The sequence below is a fragment of the Heloderma suspectum genome, chromosome 1 (genome assembly GCF_057233095.1).
Source record: "Heloderma suspectum isolate Gila_16-S chromosome 1, 16-S_ref, whole genome shotgun sequence".
In the NCBI taxonomy this organism is placed as follows: domain Eukaryota; kingdom Metazoa; phylum Chordata; class Lepidosauria; order Squamata; family Helodermatidae; genus Heloderma; species Heloderma suspectum.
The window spans coordinates 6306020-6322207 of NC_139458.1; the positions used below are offsets into that span (position 1 = coordinate 6306020).

The 16188-nt window shown below is 49.6% G+C and overlaps 2 protein-coding genes across 2 annotated transcripts in view; one reads left to right on the plus strand and one right to left on the minus strand.

The window, feature by feature from the left end:
- Positions 1-16188, minus strand: part of SOS2 (SOS Ras/Rho guanine nucleotide exchange factor 2) — a 70000-nt gene that overhangs the window by 47984 nt on the left and 5828 nt on the right. The gene's annotated exons all lie outside the window — the stretch shown is intronic.
- LOC146356841 (uncharacterized) lies at positions 7051-15356 on the plus strand. The gene has a single exon (XM_084834098.1). The coding sequence runs from the start codon at positions 7449-7451 to the stop codon at positions 15285-15287; it is 7839 nt and encodes a 2612-aa protein (XP_084690224.1). The 5' UTR covers positions 7051-7448; the 3' UTR covers positions 15288-15356.

Sequence of the window (16188 nt, forward strand, 5' to 3'; positions counted from 1 at the left end):
AACAAGGAGAAAAACTCCCTATCCACTTTCTCCATACCATGCATAGTTCCATAAACCTCAATTATGTTTCCTTTTTCTTGTCTTTTTTTCTAAACTAAAAAGCCCCAAACAAGTTTCTGCAGCTTGTCCAGCTCTATAGTATCCTTTTTGAGATACAGCAATCTGAACTGTTCCCTTCATGGATCCCTGCCTTGTTGTGGCGAAGGGGCTTGCGTAACTCAGTGAAGCCATAAGCTATGCCATGCAGGGCCACCCAAGACGGACAGGTCATGGCAGAGAGTTCTGAAAAAATGTGGTCCACTGGAGAAGGAAATGGCAACCCACTCCAGGATTCTTGCCAAGAAAACCCCATGGAACTTATCACAAGGCTAAAAGATATGACGCCGGAAGATGAGCCCCTCAGGTCGGAAGGTGTCCAATATACTACTGGGGAAGAGCAGAGGGAATTTCCAAGTAGCGCCAGAAAGAGTGAAGCGGCTGGGCCAAAGCCGAAAGGACACTCAGCTGTGAATGTGTCTGGTGGTGAAAAGAAAATCCGATGCTGTAAAGCACAATATTGTTTAGGAACCTGGAATGTCAGATCAATGAATCAAGGTAAGCTGGAGGTGGTCAAACATGAGACGGCAAGATTGAACATCGACATCTTGGGAATCAGCGAACTAAAATGGACAGGCATGGGCGAATTTAATTCAGGTGACCATCATATCTACTCCTGTGGGCAAGAATCCCTTAGAAGAAATGGAGTAGCACTCACAGTCAACAAAAGGGTGGGAAAAGCAGTACTGGGGTACAATCTTAAAAACGATAGAATGATCTCAGTACGAATCCAAGGCAAACCATTCAACATCACAGTCATTCAAGTCTATGCCCCAACCACTGATGCCGAAGAAGCTGAGGTTGATCGGTTCTATGAAGACCTACAACACCTAGAACTAACACCAAAAAAAGATGTCCTTTTCATCATAGGGGATTGGAATGCTAAAGTAGGAAGTCAAGAAATCACCGGGATAACAGGCAAGAATGGCCTTGGTGTACAAAATGAAGCAGGACAAAGGCTAATAGAGTTTTGCCAAGAGAACACGCTGATCATAGCAAACACTCTTTTCCAACAGCATAAGAGGCGACTCTACACATGGACATCACCAGATGGTCAATATCGAAATCAGGTGGATTATGTCCTTTGCAGCCAAAGATGGAGAAGCTCTATACAGTCAGTAAAAACAAGACCTGGAGCTGACTGTGGCTCAGATCATGAGCTGCTTCTTGCAAAATTTTGGCTTAAATTGAAGAACGTAGGGAAAACCACTAAACCATTCAGGTATGACCTAAATCATATCCCTTATGAATATACAGTGGAGGTGAGGAATAGATTTCAGGGATTAGACCTGATAGACAGAGTGCCTGAGGAACTATGGACGGAGGTCCGTAACACTGTTCAGGAGGCAGCAACGAAATCCATCCCCAAGAAAAAGAAATGCAAGAAAGCCAAGTGGCTGTCTGATGAGGCTTTACAAGTAGCTGAGGAAAGAAGGGAAGCGAAAAGCAAGGGAGAAAGGGGAAGATATATCCAACTGAATGCAGAGTTCCAGAGAATAGCAAGGAGAGACAAGAAGGCCTTCTTAAATGAACAATGCAAAGAAATCGAAAACAACAGAATGGGAAAGACTAGAGATCTCTTCAAGAAAATTGGAGATCTCAAGGGAACGTTCTGTGCAAAGACGGGCATGATAAAGGACAAAGAAGGCAGGGACCTCACAGAAGCAGATGAGATTAAGAAGAGGTGGAAAGAATACACAGAAGAACTATACAGGAAAGATCTGAATGTCCCTGATAGCCATGATAGTGCGGTCACTGAACTTGAGCCGGACATCCTAGAGAGTGAAGTCAAGTGGGCCTTAGGAAGCATTAGTAACAACAAAGCTAGCAGAGATGACAATATTCCAGTTGAGCTATTTAAAATCCTAAAAGATGATGCTGTTAAAGTGCTGCACTCAATATGCCAACAAATCTGGAACACTCAACAATGGCCGCAAGACTGGAAAAGGTCAGTTTACATTCCAATTCCAGAGAACGGTAACGCCAAAGAGTATTCAAACTACCACACAATTGCGCTCATTTCACATACCAGCAAGGTGATGCTCAAAATCCTACAAGCTAGGCTTCAGCAGTATGCGAACCGAGAACTACCGGAAGTACAAGCTGGGTTTCGAAGAGGCAGAGGAACTAGCGATCAAATCGCCAACTTTCGCTGGATCATGGAGAAAGCAAGAGAATTCCAGAAAAACGTCTATTTCTGCTTCATTGACTATGCTAAAGCCTTTGATGGTGTGGATCACAACAAACTGTGGCAAATTCTGAAAGTGATGGGAGTACCAGACCACCTTACCTGTCTCCTGAGAAACCTGTACCGACGGTCAAGAAGCCACAGTAAGAACCAGACATGGAACAACCGAGTGGCTCAAAACTGGGAAAGGAGTACGACAAGGCTGCATATTGTCACCCTGCTTATTTAACTTATATGCAGAGTACATCATGAGAAATGCCGGGTTGGATGAATCACAGGTCAGAATTAAGATTGCTGGGAGAATTATCAACAACCTCCGATATGCAGACGATACCACCCTAATGGCAGAAAGCGAAGACAATCTAAAGAGCCTCTTGTTGAGGGTGAAAGAGGAGAGTGCAAAAGCTGGTTTGAAACTCAACATTAAAAAAACGAAGATCATGGCATCTGGCCCCATCACTTCCTGGCATATAGAAGGGGAAGAAATGGAAGCAGTGACAGATTTTACTTTCTTGGGCTCCAAGATCACCGCAGACGGTGACTGTAGCCATGAAATTAAAAGACGCTTGCTCCTTGGGAGGAAAGCTATAGCAAACCTAGACAGCATAGTCAGAAGCAGAGACATCACCTTGCCGACAAAGGTCCGCATAATCAAAGCTATGGTTTTCCCAGTAGTAATGTATGGCTGTGAGAGCTAGACTATAAGGAAGGCTGAGCGCCGAAGAATTGATGCTTTCGAACTGTGGTGCTGGAGAAGACTCTTACGAGTCCCCTGGACTGCAAGGAGGTCAGATCAGTCAATCCTAAAGGAAATCAACCCTGACTGCTCATTGGAAGGACAGATACTGAAGCTGAAGCTGAAATATTTTGGCCACCTAATGCGAAGAGAAAACTCTCTGGAAAAGACCCTGATGCTGGGAAAGACTGAAGGCAAAAGGAGAAGGGGACGGCAGAGGATGAGATGGCTAGATAGCATCACGGATGCAATGAATATGAACTTGAGCACGCTCCGGGAGAGAGCGCAGGACAGGAAGGCCTGGCGTGCTATGGTCCATGGGGTCACGAAGAGTTGGACACGACTGAACAACAACAATCTGAACTGTACACAGTACTCCAAGTGTGGTCACACCATACATTTGTACAAAATGGGACGGGGGAACTTGTGGCCCTCCAGATGTTAGAATCATAGAATAGTAGGGTCGGAAGGGGCCTATAAGACCATCGAGTCCAACCCCCCACTCAGTGCAGGAATCCAAGTCAAAGCATCCCTGGCAGATGGCTGTCCAGCTTCATCTTGAATGCCTCCAGTGTGGGAGAGCCCACTACCTCCCTAGGTCATTGGTTCCATTGTCGTATTGCTCTAACAGGAAGTTTTTCAGCTGGAATCTGGCTTCCTGTCACTTGAGCCCATTATTCTGTGTGCTACACTCTGGGATGATGGAGAAGTGATCCTGGCCTTCCTCTCTGTGACAACCTTTCAACTACTTGAAGAGCACTATCATATCTCCCTCAGTCTTCTCAAGGCTAAATGTGCCCAGTTCTTTCAGTCTCTCTTCATAGGGCTTTGTTTCCAGTCCCCCGATCATTCTTGTTGTCCTCCTCTGAACCCTCTCAAGTTCGTCTGCATCCTTCTTAAAGTGTGATGCCCAGAACTGGACACAGTACTCCAGATGAGGCCTAACCAGTGCTGAGTAGAGGGGAACTACTACTTCACAGGATTTGGAAGCTATACTTCTATTAATGCAGCCCAAATCTTACTAATTTCTGAAATACCAATTATATGGCTGTACAACAATAGGGATATATTTCTCCCTCTCATATAATACTAGAACCCGGGCTCATCCCATGAAGCTGATTGGTGGGAGATTTAGGACAGACCTCCTTCACACAGCACATAATTAAACTATGAAATTTGCTACTACAAGATGTTGTGATGGCCACCAATTTGGATGGCTTTAAAAGGGTGTTAAGCAAATTCCCGGAGAAAGCTATCAATGGCTACTAGTTCTTATGGTTATGTGCTACCTCCAGAGGCTGTAGTCCTATGTACACCAGTTGCTAGGGAACATGGGCAATAGGGTGCTCTTGTACTCGTGTCCTCTTGGTGGGTTCCTGGCTGAATAAAGCCGATACAACAGAGGAAGCAACTTGGTTTAACGAAAGAACAGGTGCACTCATGGTATCTAGCGCTCAGCAAACAAGTATTGTTTGGGGCCCAGAATCACTTGCAGAAATTCTACTTCCTTTTCATGAAAATGTGTTAATCAGAAACTCAGAAAAAGGAACGTTTAATGCTGAAGCAGTGATAATTTCTTCTGGGGATACAGACATGGAGCAGCCTGCAGTGTTGCTGGAGTGCAATTCCCATCATCCCGAAACACTGGCTAGGCTGGCAAGGACTGATGCGAGCAGCAGTCCATTCCCAGGTATGATGTTGACAGTCTTATGTTCAGTCTTTCCTATAGTTCCCTAGCATGGATTTCCCTTTTTCACAGCTGCTGGCCACTGGATCAATGCTTTCATTAAGCTATCCCAATATCCCTTTCTTAGTCAGTCACTGCCAGATCAGACCCCTTCCGGGTATATGTGAAGTTAGGGATGTTTGCTCCAATGTGCATCACTTTAGACTTACATGAACTGCCTTTGCTATTTTATTGCCTGTTCACCCATTTTGGAGAGATTCTTTTAGAGCTTTTTGTTTTTACCACCCTGTGTAACTGGGTATCATTAGCAAATTTGGCCACTTCATGGCTCACCTCTCAGTCTAGATAATTTATGACAAGTTGAAAAGCACTGGTTTCAAAACAGATCCTTGAGGGACCCCAGTTCTTACAGGCGACTCCATGTAAATTGGTAGGTAAGGCTATCAATTGCTACTAGTCATGGTAGCTATACGTTACCTCCAGTATCAGAGGCAGTGTGCCTCTGTAGGCCAGCTGCTGGCTGGAAATTCTCATTGGCCATGGTGGATGGGAATTAAGGGATTTTCCTCATCAGTTGCAGGCTACCCACTGAATTCAACCTTCATTGAATTTTGTAGAGTTCCAGATCTATTTGTTGTTTGATGGTGAATTGAATTAACCAGATATTGTTATGTGACACTGAATGTATTATATTGCGTTTCTTTTTTCATAATCATGTGGCTAAGGTCCTTATACAATTGTGGGTCTTATTTAAACAATTCCATTGCTGCTTGTCTCTAGTGTTCTTCACTGGTGTTTCTGGGTTCATGTGGGACCAACCTCCTTTTTTTGTTTTTGTTTATTTGGGTGTCCTCATTGTCATTATGGTAATATATTACTTAATACTATATCTAATGTATGAAAATTAAAAGAGATGGTATTACCTGCTGGCTTACAATCTAAAATCAAAATTAAAAATCAAATACACACACACAAGGAGAAGGAGGGGAGAGAAGTAAAAAGGGACCACTGTTGCTGTTATGCGAGGGTGTTTGTTTTTTTCCAGATAATGAGGAAAAAACATGACTGAGACCAAGGAGACGGAGACCAAGGAACTGACCCAGACTCTCCAGACCCTCATCTGGGACTGGAAAAACTTCCTTCAGGCCAACCAAGCTGTGACCAAGGAGCAGAAGCTCCATCTTTGCATTGTTTGATGCCACCGTTTAGTACTATAGGGCCTAGCAAAGGGAAACAAACAAGTGACAACCCTTCATTCCCCAAACCCACCAACATCAAGTAATAGCTAAAGAATTGAACCATCTTAACACCACACTTTAAGAGTTCTGCTAATTGAAATGGTTGTTAGTTACCTCCTCATAAAGTCCATTTCTGGAGAAGACAGATAATTTATTTATTTATTATTTATTATTAAATTTATTAATCGCCCATCTGGCTGGTCACCCAGCCACTCTGGGCGATGTACAACATACAATAAAACAGTTTAAAACAATAAAATTCTACAATAAAAACATTTTCTAAAATACCCTAACCCACCCCAAATGCCTGCCTGAACAACCACGTTTTTAATGCATGACGGAAGCTCATTAAAGAGGGGGCATGATGGAGTTCCCTAGGGAGGGAGTTCCACAGAGTGGGGGCCACCACAGAAAAGGCCCTCTCCCTCGTCCCCACCAGTCTAGCTGTCCTGGCTGATGGGACAGAGAGAAGGCCATCCGAGGCTGATCTTGTTAAGCGGCCTGTCTGATGCTGCTGGAGGCGCTCCTTAAGATAGGCTGGGCCGGAACCATATAGGGTTTTAAAGGTCAAAACCAACACCTTGAATTTGGCCCGGAAAACAACTGGTAACCAGTGCAACTCCTTCAGCACTGGGATGATGTGATCTCGCCGGCGGCTGCCTTTAATCAGGCGAGCCGCCGCGTTCTGTACCAGCTGCAGTTTCCGAACCGTCTTCAAGGGTAACCCCACGTAGAGCACATTACAGTAGTCTAAACGAGAGGAGACCAGGGCATGTACTACCGATGGGAGCAGATGGTCGGGAAGGAAGGGGCGCAGCCGCCGTATCAGATGGAGTTGATACAGCGCTGTCCGGCTCACAGCTGCCACCTGAGCCTCCATGGACAGCTGGGAGTCCAAAATGACCCCCAGGCTGCGGACCTGGTCTTTCAAGGGTAGCCGTACCCCAATTGTCCAACATCATAGAAATTAGAACAGCTAAGGCTTTAGTTTCTGTGCTTGAATGGTAAAAATGAAGAACTTTGTACCTACGTCCTGGGCTTAGGCCTTCTCTGCTATAATAACATCAATGGCTGGAGCAGAACGGCCAATGATGTCATAGACCACCTGCTGAAGCTTCTAGAACAAAGGCAGTTAGAGCGAGAACAGGAAAACCACCACAGGGAGAGAGTTGATGACCAGCTAATCCAGAGCTATTGCTTTGACATCAGGGCCATGATTCCATCTGGCCGTAAATAGAAATAAGAAACACAGAAACACACCCACCTAGACAATGATACAATCTACATACAAGCCACAGTCCTGATGAAAAGAATAAAACAACCCCCGTGAAGTGGGATCAGACAAGGTAGCTCTCATGTTTCCTTTATTTGTAGCCTTTAAAAAGTGGAGATTGGCCCAGAAGAGAGCAAGGCAAGCAGGTGAGATTTGGCTTGCCAAAGCTGCAAGAACTGCTGCCTCTGGGACTCAACAACTAATTTAGTAGTCTGTAGGTAAAAGGAAGAATGGATGACTCTGAACTCACACTTGACCAGGTAATCCCTGGGAATGAGGAAATGCTAGATGTCGAAGAGCAGAAACAGAATGATGAAACTAATGAGGAGAATAACAGTGAAATGAGTCAACACCAGAAAAGCAGGGATACTGTGCCAGTAACAGAGCAAGAAGCTATAAAGAGAACAGTTTCTGGTAAAGATGTGCTGGACCAGTCTCTGCAGACAGATAGCAAAGTGAGCATTTTTAAGCAAAAAGAATTGATGGATCAAAGCCAGCAGACAGGAATTTCTGGCAGTGTGAAAGGTAATGCAACATCTCTTAGGAAACAATCCCACTGCAGCAGCCCTCAACTCCTAGGTCAGGAATCACATCGCAGCAGTCAGCAATCTGTCGGTCAACAGTCTACACAAAGCCAAAAGTCGTCTCAAGTGCACTCTGAACAGGAGATTGTTTTTCCCGAAGAGACAGAAACAGAACAAACTGTAATTCAAGAATCTGGCTATGGGAGTGAACAAGTGGAAGGTCAGGATTACTGGCATGGTAGTCAACAACTAGAGAGACAAGACTCATCCCGTGGTAGTCGACAACTACAAAGACTGGAATCTCAGCGTAGCAGTCAGCAATCCATCAGTGCCCGGGCCCTACAGAGCCAAAGGTCTTCCCAGGGACAAGCCTTGAATAAAGCCGATACAACAGAGGAAGCAACTTGGTTTAACGAAAGAACAGGTGCACTCATGGTATCTAGCGCTCAGCAAACAAGTATTGTTTGGGGCCCAGAATCACTTGCAGAAATTCTACTTCCTTTTCATGAAAATGTGTTAATCAGAAACTCAGAAAAAGAAACGTTTAATGCTGAAGCAGTGATAATTTCTTCTGGGGATACAGACATTGAGCAGCCTATGGTACAAGAATCTTGCCACAGTATTCAGCAGCCAGAGGTGAAGGAATCAAGGCGAGCTAGTCAACAGCCTGCTGTACAAGAATCTCGCCACAGTGTTCAGCAGCCAGAGGGGAAGGAATCGCGTGCCAGTCAACAGCCAGCAGGACAAGAATCTTGTCATAGTATTCGGCAGCCAGAGGGGAAGGAATCGCGTGCCAGTCAACAGCCAGCAGGACAAGAATCTCGCGACAGGATTCGGCAGCCAGAGGGGAAGGAATCGCGTGCCAGTCAACAGCCAGCAGAACAAAAATCTCGCCACAGTATTCGGCAGCCAGAGGGGAAGGAATCACGTGCCAGTCAACAGCCAGCAGGACAAGAATCTCGCCACAGTATTCGGCAGCCAGAGGGGAAGGAATCGCGTGCCAGTCAACAGCCAGCAGAACAAGAATCTCGCCACAGTATTCGGCAGCCAGAGGGGAAGGAATCACGTGCCAGTCAACAGCCAGCAGGACAAGAATCTCGCCACAGTATTCGGCAGCCAGAGGGGAAGGAATCGCGTGCCAGTCAACAGCCTGCAGGACAAGAATCTCGCTGCAGTATTCAGCAGCCAGAGGGGAAGGAATCAAGACGAGCTAGTCAGCCTGCAGGACAAGAATCTCGCCACAGTATTCGGCAGCCAGATGTGAAGGAATCAAGGCAAGGTATTCAACAACCTCCAGTACAAGAATCTCACCAGAATCTTCAGCAGCTGGAGAGGCAAGAATCCAGGCTGGGTCAGGAGTCCTACCAAAGCAGCCAACAACCAGAAGGAGAAAAACCAAGGTCAGAGGAACAACGAACAAAGCGACGTAGAAAAGTACACAAAAATACAATTGACCAGGCTCAGCAAACAGACAGTGCACAGAGTCTGAGGAAAGAATTGTTTGAAAGAGGTCTACAGACAGATACCACTAGCAGTGCAAAAATTAATGCAGCAGTTGAACTGCAAGATTCTCACCGTGGCAGCCAGCAGCTTGACCTACAAAAAATTGATCAGGACAGTCTTCCAGTTCAGTTGCAAGATCCTTGTTCTGGCAGCCAGCCACCTGAGGAACCTGAAATCTGCAGCAGACTGCCACATCAACTTCAAGATTCCTGCTGTGGAAGCAATATTCAAGAACTGTACCGTGGTAGTCTTCCAACTCATTTGCAAAGTTCTCACCGTGATAGCCAGCAATATGAGCTACAAGAATTTCATCGGATTAGCCTCCCTCTTGAACTACAAGATTCCTATCGTGGCAGCAAGCCGATTGACTTTCAGCAACTGCACCGTGGCAGTGTCCTAGCTCAGCTAGAAGAATCTGAAAGTAGTAATCAGGTTGAAGAAAAATACCGCCAGAGCAGCCTGTCACTTGAATTACAAGAATGCCACCGCCTTACTCAACAGACTATGAGGCAGGACTCTTGGCCTGGCAGCCAGAAGTCTCTAGGGACAGAATACAAGACGGATGATACAAATGAGCCCCAGGGGACTACTACTTGTGATAGTAAGACAACAGCTCTGAAACAAAAAGCTTCATTTGCTCAGCAGACATACAGCATCATTTCATTTGAGGAAGCTACCTGGTTAAACAGAAGAACTGGCAGATTAATGAGAAACCAGAGCCAACAGACTGATGACAGTTGGCTTCAGAATTATAGGGAGAAAAAACAGAAGCTCACCAGTACAGAAATACTGTCAAGGAGTAGTGAACCACAGGTTCAAGAATCAACCTGTCCCGAGTATGAAAAAGAAGCAAAGGTGCAGCAGCCTGTTGGACATGAATCTCAAAGGGTCAGCCAACAGCCTGCTGCCCCAGAGTCCTGGAGGGGCAGCGAAGAGCCTGTTCCACCTATATCCCAAAAGGGTAGCGAACAACCTACCATTCCAGAATCACGAAGGGGCAGCAAACAACCCACCTTCCCAGAGTCCCAGAGGGCCAGTGTACTGCCTGCCATGCCTGAGTCCTGGAAGAGCAGTGGACAGCCTGCCGCTCCAGAATCCTGGAGGGGCACTGAGCCGCCTGCTATGCCTGAGTACCAGAAGGACAGTGGACTGCCTGCTGTGCCCAAGTCCCGAAGAGCCAGCGAACCTCCCACCATGCCTGGATCCCGGAAGAGCAGTGAACTGCCCACCAGCCCCTCATCCCGAAGGGCCAGCGAACCTCCTGTCATGCCTGAGTCCCGGAAGGACAGCGGACTGTCTGGTCCTCCAGAGTCCCAAAGGGGCAGCGAACAGCCTGCCGTGCCCACGTCCCAGAGGGGCAGCGAACAGCCTGCCATGCCCACGTCCCGGAGGGGCAGCGAACAGCCTTCCGTGCCCATGTCCCGGAGGGGCAGCGAACAGCCTGCCGTGCCCGCGTCCCAGAGAGGCAGCAAACTGCCTGCTGTGTCTGAGTCCCAAAGGGCCAGTGAACTTCCAGACATGCCTGAGTCCTGGAAGGGCAGCGAACAGCATGCCACCACAGAATCCCGGAGGGGCAGTGAACAGCCTGCCATGCCCACGTCCCGGAGGGCGAGTGAGCAGCCTGCCGTGCCCGCATCCCGGAGAGGCAGCAAACTGCCTGCTGTGTCTGAGTCCCAAAGGGCCAGTGAACTTCCAGACATGCCTGAATCCTGGAAGGGCAGCGAACAGCATGCCACCACAGAATCCCGGAGGGGCAGTGAACAGCCTGCCGTGCCGGCGTCCCGGGGGGGCAGTGAACAGCCTGCCGTGCCCGTGTCCCGGGGGGGCAGTGAACAGACTGCTGTGCCCGCGTCTCGGAGGGGCAGTGAACAGCCTGCCGTGCCTGCATCCCGGAGAGGCAGCAAACTGCCTGCTGTGTCTGAGTCCCTAAGGGCCAGTGAACTTCCAGACATGCCTGAGTCCTGGAAGGGCAGCGAACAGCAGGCCACCACAGAATCCCGGAGGGGCAGTGAACAGCCTGCCATGACCACGTCCCGGAGGGTGAGTGAGCAGCCTGCCGTGCCCGTGTCCCGGGGGGCCAGTGAACAGCCTGCTGTGTCTGAGTCCCAAAGGGCCAGTGAACTTCCAGACATGCCTGAGTCCTGGAAGGGCAGCGAACAGCATGCCACCACAGAATCCTGGAGGGGCAGTGAACAGCCTGCCATGCCCACGTCCCGGAGGGGCAGTGAACAGCCTGCCGTGCCAGCGTCCCGGGCGGGCAATGAACAGCCTGCCGTGCCCGTGTCCCGGGGGGGCAGTGAACAGACTGCCGTGCCCGCGTCTCGGAGGGGCAGTGAACAGCCTGCCGTGCCCGCGTCCCGGAAAGGCAGCAAACTGCCTGCTGTGTCTGAATCCCAAAGGGCCAGTGAACTTCCAGACATGCCTGAGTCCTGGAAGGGCAGCGAACAGCATGCCACCACAGAATCCCGGAGGGGCAGTGAACAGCCTGCCATGCCCACATCCCGGAGGGGCAGTGAACAGCCTGCCGTGCCAGCGTCCCGGGCGGGCAATGAACAGCCTGCCGTGCCCGTGTCCCGGGGGGGCAGTGAACAGACTGCCGTGCCTGCGTCTCGGAGGGGCAGTGAACAGCCTGCCGTGCCTGCATCCTGGAGAGGCAGCAAACTGCCTGCTGTGTCTGAATCCCAAAGGGCCAGTGAACTTCCAGACATGCCTGAGTCCTGGAAGGGCAGCGAACAGCATGCCACCACAGAATCCCGGAGGGGCAGTGAACAGCCTGCCGTGCCCGCGTCCCGGAGGGGCAGTGAACAGCCTGCCGTCCCCGAGTCCCGGGGGGGCAGTGAACAGCCTCCCATGCCCGTGTCCCGGGGGGGCAGTGAACAGCCTGCTGTGCCCGTGTCCCGGGGGGGCAGTGAACAGCCTGCCGTGCCCGCATCCCGGAGAGGCAGCAAACTGCCTGCTGTGTCTGAGTCCCAAAGGGCCAATGAACTTCCAGACATGCCTGAGTCCTGGAAGGGCAGCGAACAGCATGCTACCACAGAATCCCGGAGGGGCAGTGAACAGCCTGCCGTGCCCACGTCCCGGAGGGGCAGTGAACAGCCTGATGTGCCCGTGTCCCGAGGGGGCAGTGAACAGCCTGCCATGCCCGCGTCCCAGAGGGCGAGTGAGCAGCCTGCCGTGCCTGCGTCCCGGAGAGGCAGCAAACTGCCTGCTTTGTCTGAGTCCCAAAGGGCCAGTGAACTTCCAGACATGCCTGAGTCCTGGAAGGACAGCGAACAGCATGCCACCACAGAATCCCGGAGCGGCAGTGAACAGCCTGCCGTGCCCACGTCCCGGAGGGGCAGTGAACAGCCTGATGTGCCCGTGTCCCGAGGGGGCAGTGAACAGACTGCCGGGCCCATGTCTCGGAGGGGCAGTGAGCAGCCTGCCGTGCCCGCGTCCCGGAGATGCAGCAAACTGCCTGCTGTGTCTGAGTCCCAAAGGGCCAGTGAACTTCCAGACATGCCTGAGTCCTGGAAGGGCAGCGAACAGCATGCCACCACAGAATCCCGGAGGGGCAGTGAACAGCCTGCCATGCCCGCGTCCCGGAGGGCAAGTGAGCAGCCTGCCGTGCCTGCGTCCCGGAGAGGCAGCAAACTGCCTGCTGTGTCTGAGTCCCAAAGGGCCAGTGAACTTCCAGACATGCCTGAGTCCTGGAAGGGCAGTGAACAGCAAGCCACCACAGAATCCCGGAGGGGCAGTGAGCAAGCCACTATGCCTGAGTCCCGGAGGGGCAGTGGGCAGCCTGCCATGCCCGAGTCCCGGAGGGGCAGTGAACAGCCTGCCGTGCCCACGTCCCGGAGGGGCAGTGAACAGACTGCCGGGCCCGTGTCCCAGGGGGGCAGTGAACAGACTGCCGGGCCCATGTCTCGGAGGGGCAGCAAACTGCCTGCTGTGTCTGAGTCCCAAAGGGCCAGTGAACTTCCAGACATGCCTGAGTCCTGGAAGGGCAGTGAACAGCAAGCCACCACAGAATCCTGGAGGGGCAGTGAGCAAGCCACTATGCCTGAGTCCCGGAGGGGCAGTGAGCAGCCTGCCATGCCCGAGTCCCGTAAGGGCAGTGGACTGCCTGCTTCTTCAGAATCCCAGCAGGGCAGTGAACAGCCTGCCGTGCCCGCGTCCCGGAGGGGCAGCAAACTGCCTGCTGTGCCCGTGTCCCGGAGGGGCAGTGAACAGCCTGCCGTGCCCGCGTCCCGGAGGGGTAGTGAGCAGCCTGCCGTGCCCGCGTCCCGGAGAGGCAGCAAACTGCCTGCTGTGTCTGAGTCCCAAAGGGCCAGTGAACTTCCAGACATGCCTGAGTCCTGGAAGGGCAGCGAACAGCATGCCACCACAGAATCCCAGAGGGGCAGTGAACAAGCCACTATGCCTGAGTCCCGGAAGGGCAGCCAACAGTCCACTGCACCACAGTTCCGGAAGGGAAGTAAGCAGCCAGTTGTACCAGAATCCCAACAGGACAGTCAACAGCGAATTATACAAGAATCACATCATGGCAGTGAGCAACTGCTAGGCCAGGAATCCCAAGGGACCAACCAGCAGCCTCTAGGGACAGAATCTGAGTTAGATGCTAAAAAAGAGACTGAGGTTCCAAATGGTCTTGAAAGTGAGACAAGTCAACCAAAACAAAAACCTTGCTTTTCTGTGAAGGCTCAGCAAACATATAGCATTATTTCACTTGAGATAAATGCATGGATAAACAGAAGATCTGGCAAATTAATGAGGTGTAGTAGTCAACAAACTGAGAAGAGTTGGCTTCAGGATTATATAGCAAGAAAAGTAAAACTCACATCGAAAGGAAGCCTGGTCAGTAGTGCTGCACCTGAGCCAGAAAAGACTGAATGTGAGAAACCTACCAGCCCTGAGAGTGATGAAAAAGATGTTGTAGAAGAGCTAACTAGCAAAGATCAGCTCCTGGTAGAGAATCAGGTGGCAGTAGCAGAGTTGATTGCAGACCCAGTCTCTCTTGAAGGTGATGAGGCAAAAGGAGAAGTACAGCAGCTTCTTGAAGAGGAACCCCTAGTGAGCAGCCAACAGAATGAGATACTGCAGTCTCGGAGAGGCAGCCTACAGGAGGATGCGCCACAATCCCGACGGAACAGCCAAAAGGGTGGGGTCCCAGAACCAGAGGTGCAAGCATCCCGTCAGGGCAGCCAGCAGGCAGAGATGTCCCAGTCCCAATGGGGCAGCAAATTAGATACGGAGCAGGAAGAACAACAAGGAAGCCAGCAGTCTGTGGGTGATGAATTTCAGTATAGTAACACCCTTTGGAGCACATTAGCAAGCCCAAACCAGCAGCCTGGTGAGTCTGAGAGCAAAGGTACACTTGAGAGCTTATCATCATTATATACAGAGGGGGAAGATGAAGCTCTGCAGACATACAGCATAATTTCTCTAGAAAATGGAATCTGGTTGAACAGAAAAACTGGCAAATTACTGATAAGCCATAGCCAGCAGACAAGTGTGAGCTCTGTTCATAGAGTTAGTGGAACAGTTCTAGAAGACTACAGAAATACAGCAAAAGGCCAGAAACCACCTGAGTCTGATGTAGAGCGACCTGAAGGAACATTAGGTCAAGATCCGCACCATAGTAGTCAGCCAGGTCAAAATTATGCATCAGGCCTCAGCATTACACAACCTTGGGGAGAATTGCAGGGTACTGATGATGCTGAGAAAGTGCTAAGTGCCCACATGAGCGCTGCTACCCTGCTGAGCGTAGAATCATCCTTGGCATATGCAGAGGTGGAGTATGACTCCATCCCAACTTATAGCATTGTTTCTGAAGGAAGCTGGATAAATGTTAAAACTAGCAAGCTGCTGGCAACCCAATGTCAGCAGACAGACGAATCTCCCTGTCCCAAGTTTGAAAAGGATGGCCAAGCAATCCGGAGTTCTAGCTACTCAGCTGAGCTGAGTCATTATGACCTGAGTGACACACATGTGAGTGAATGTTCACAACCAACCTGGCATAGCGACGAACCATATGAAGACCCGGAAATGCCTGATGGATAGAATGAGTGCCTAGTAGAAACTGGAGACCTCTGAGAGCTAGTCTGTCCTACTGTGGGAGAGAACCTTGGAATTTTGGTGGCCAGAAGAGCAAAAATAAGGCTCCCAGGAACATGGATAGCAGAATAAAAATGGGGAAACATATTTTGTGCTTCATCTGCTTGAATGGTAATTCATATTTTTATAGCACCATATCAGCTCCTCACTTATTTTATCTCTGAGAACTAAGTTAGACTGAGGTTTCAACCCTGTCTACAAATACACATTCATCGCTTGATACATGCAACATCAAGTAATTACTGGCATGAGTGAATGAGTCATCCCAAGTCAAACCCCACTGACAGAGCTATCATACTATCCCATATCACCTTTAACACAATTAGGGCTACCAACTTACTAAAGCATTTAACTCATCGTCTTTAAGCAAATTAACAAATTGAATTTAATTAAATGTGTCTATTGCAATAGCTCAACATAGTTAACTTTGAAATATTGAAGGAAGTGTGGGATACCTTGCAGTTTAAATAACAAAACTACTATTAATTGTTAAGAGAAAATCTCCTGTGGAAGTTTGGCCGTGTAACACAGTTGTAGGCCCAAAGCGCATTGTGGGGTGCACAGCCCCAGTTCCCTATTCTTTTTTACATGTTTTGGCTACGATTGGTGTGGGCACATGCACTTGACAGTGCCTTGTGGGCCAGACACTATTCAATGCTGTCTTGTAGAGGACACTCTCCTGAACTGGTGAGTGGGTGATTTTGTGGTGTCCCAAAGCTCATTGTGGGGTGCACAGCCCCAGTTCCCTCTTTATTTCTGTGTACGTTGTCTGTTATTGGCATGGGGGATGCCTGACAGTGCCTTATGTCCAAAGAAAACATTGGGGTGGATGTGATTCAGTGCCATC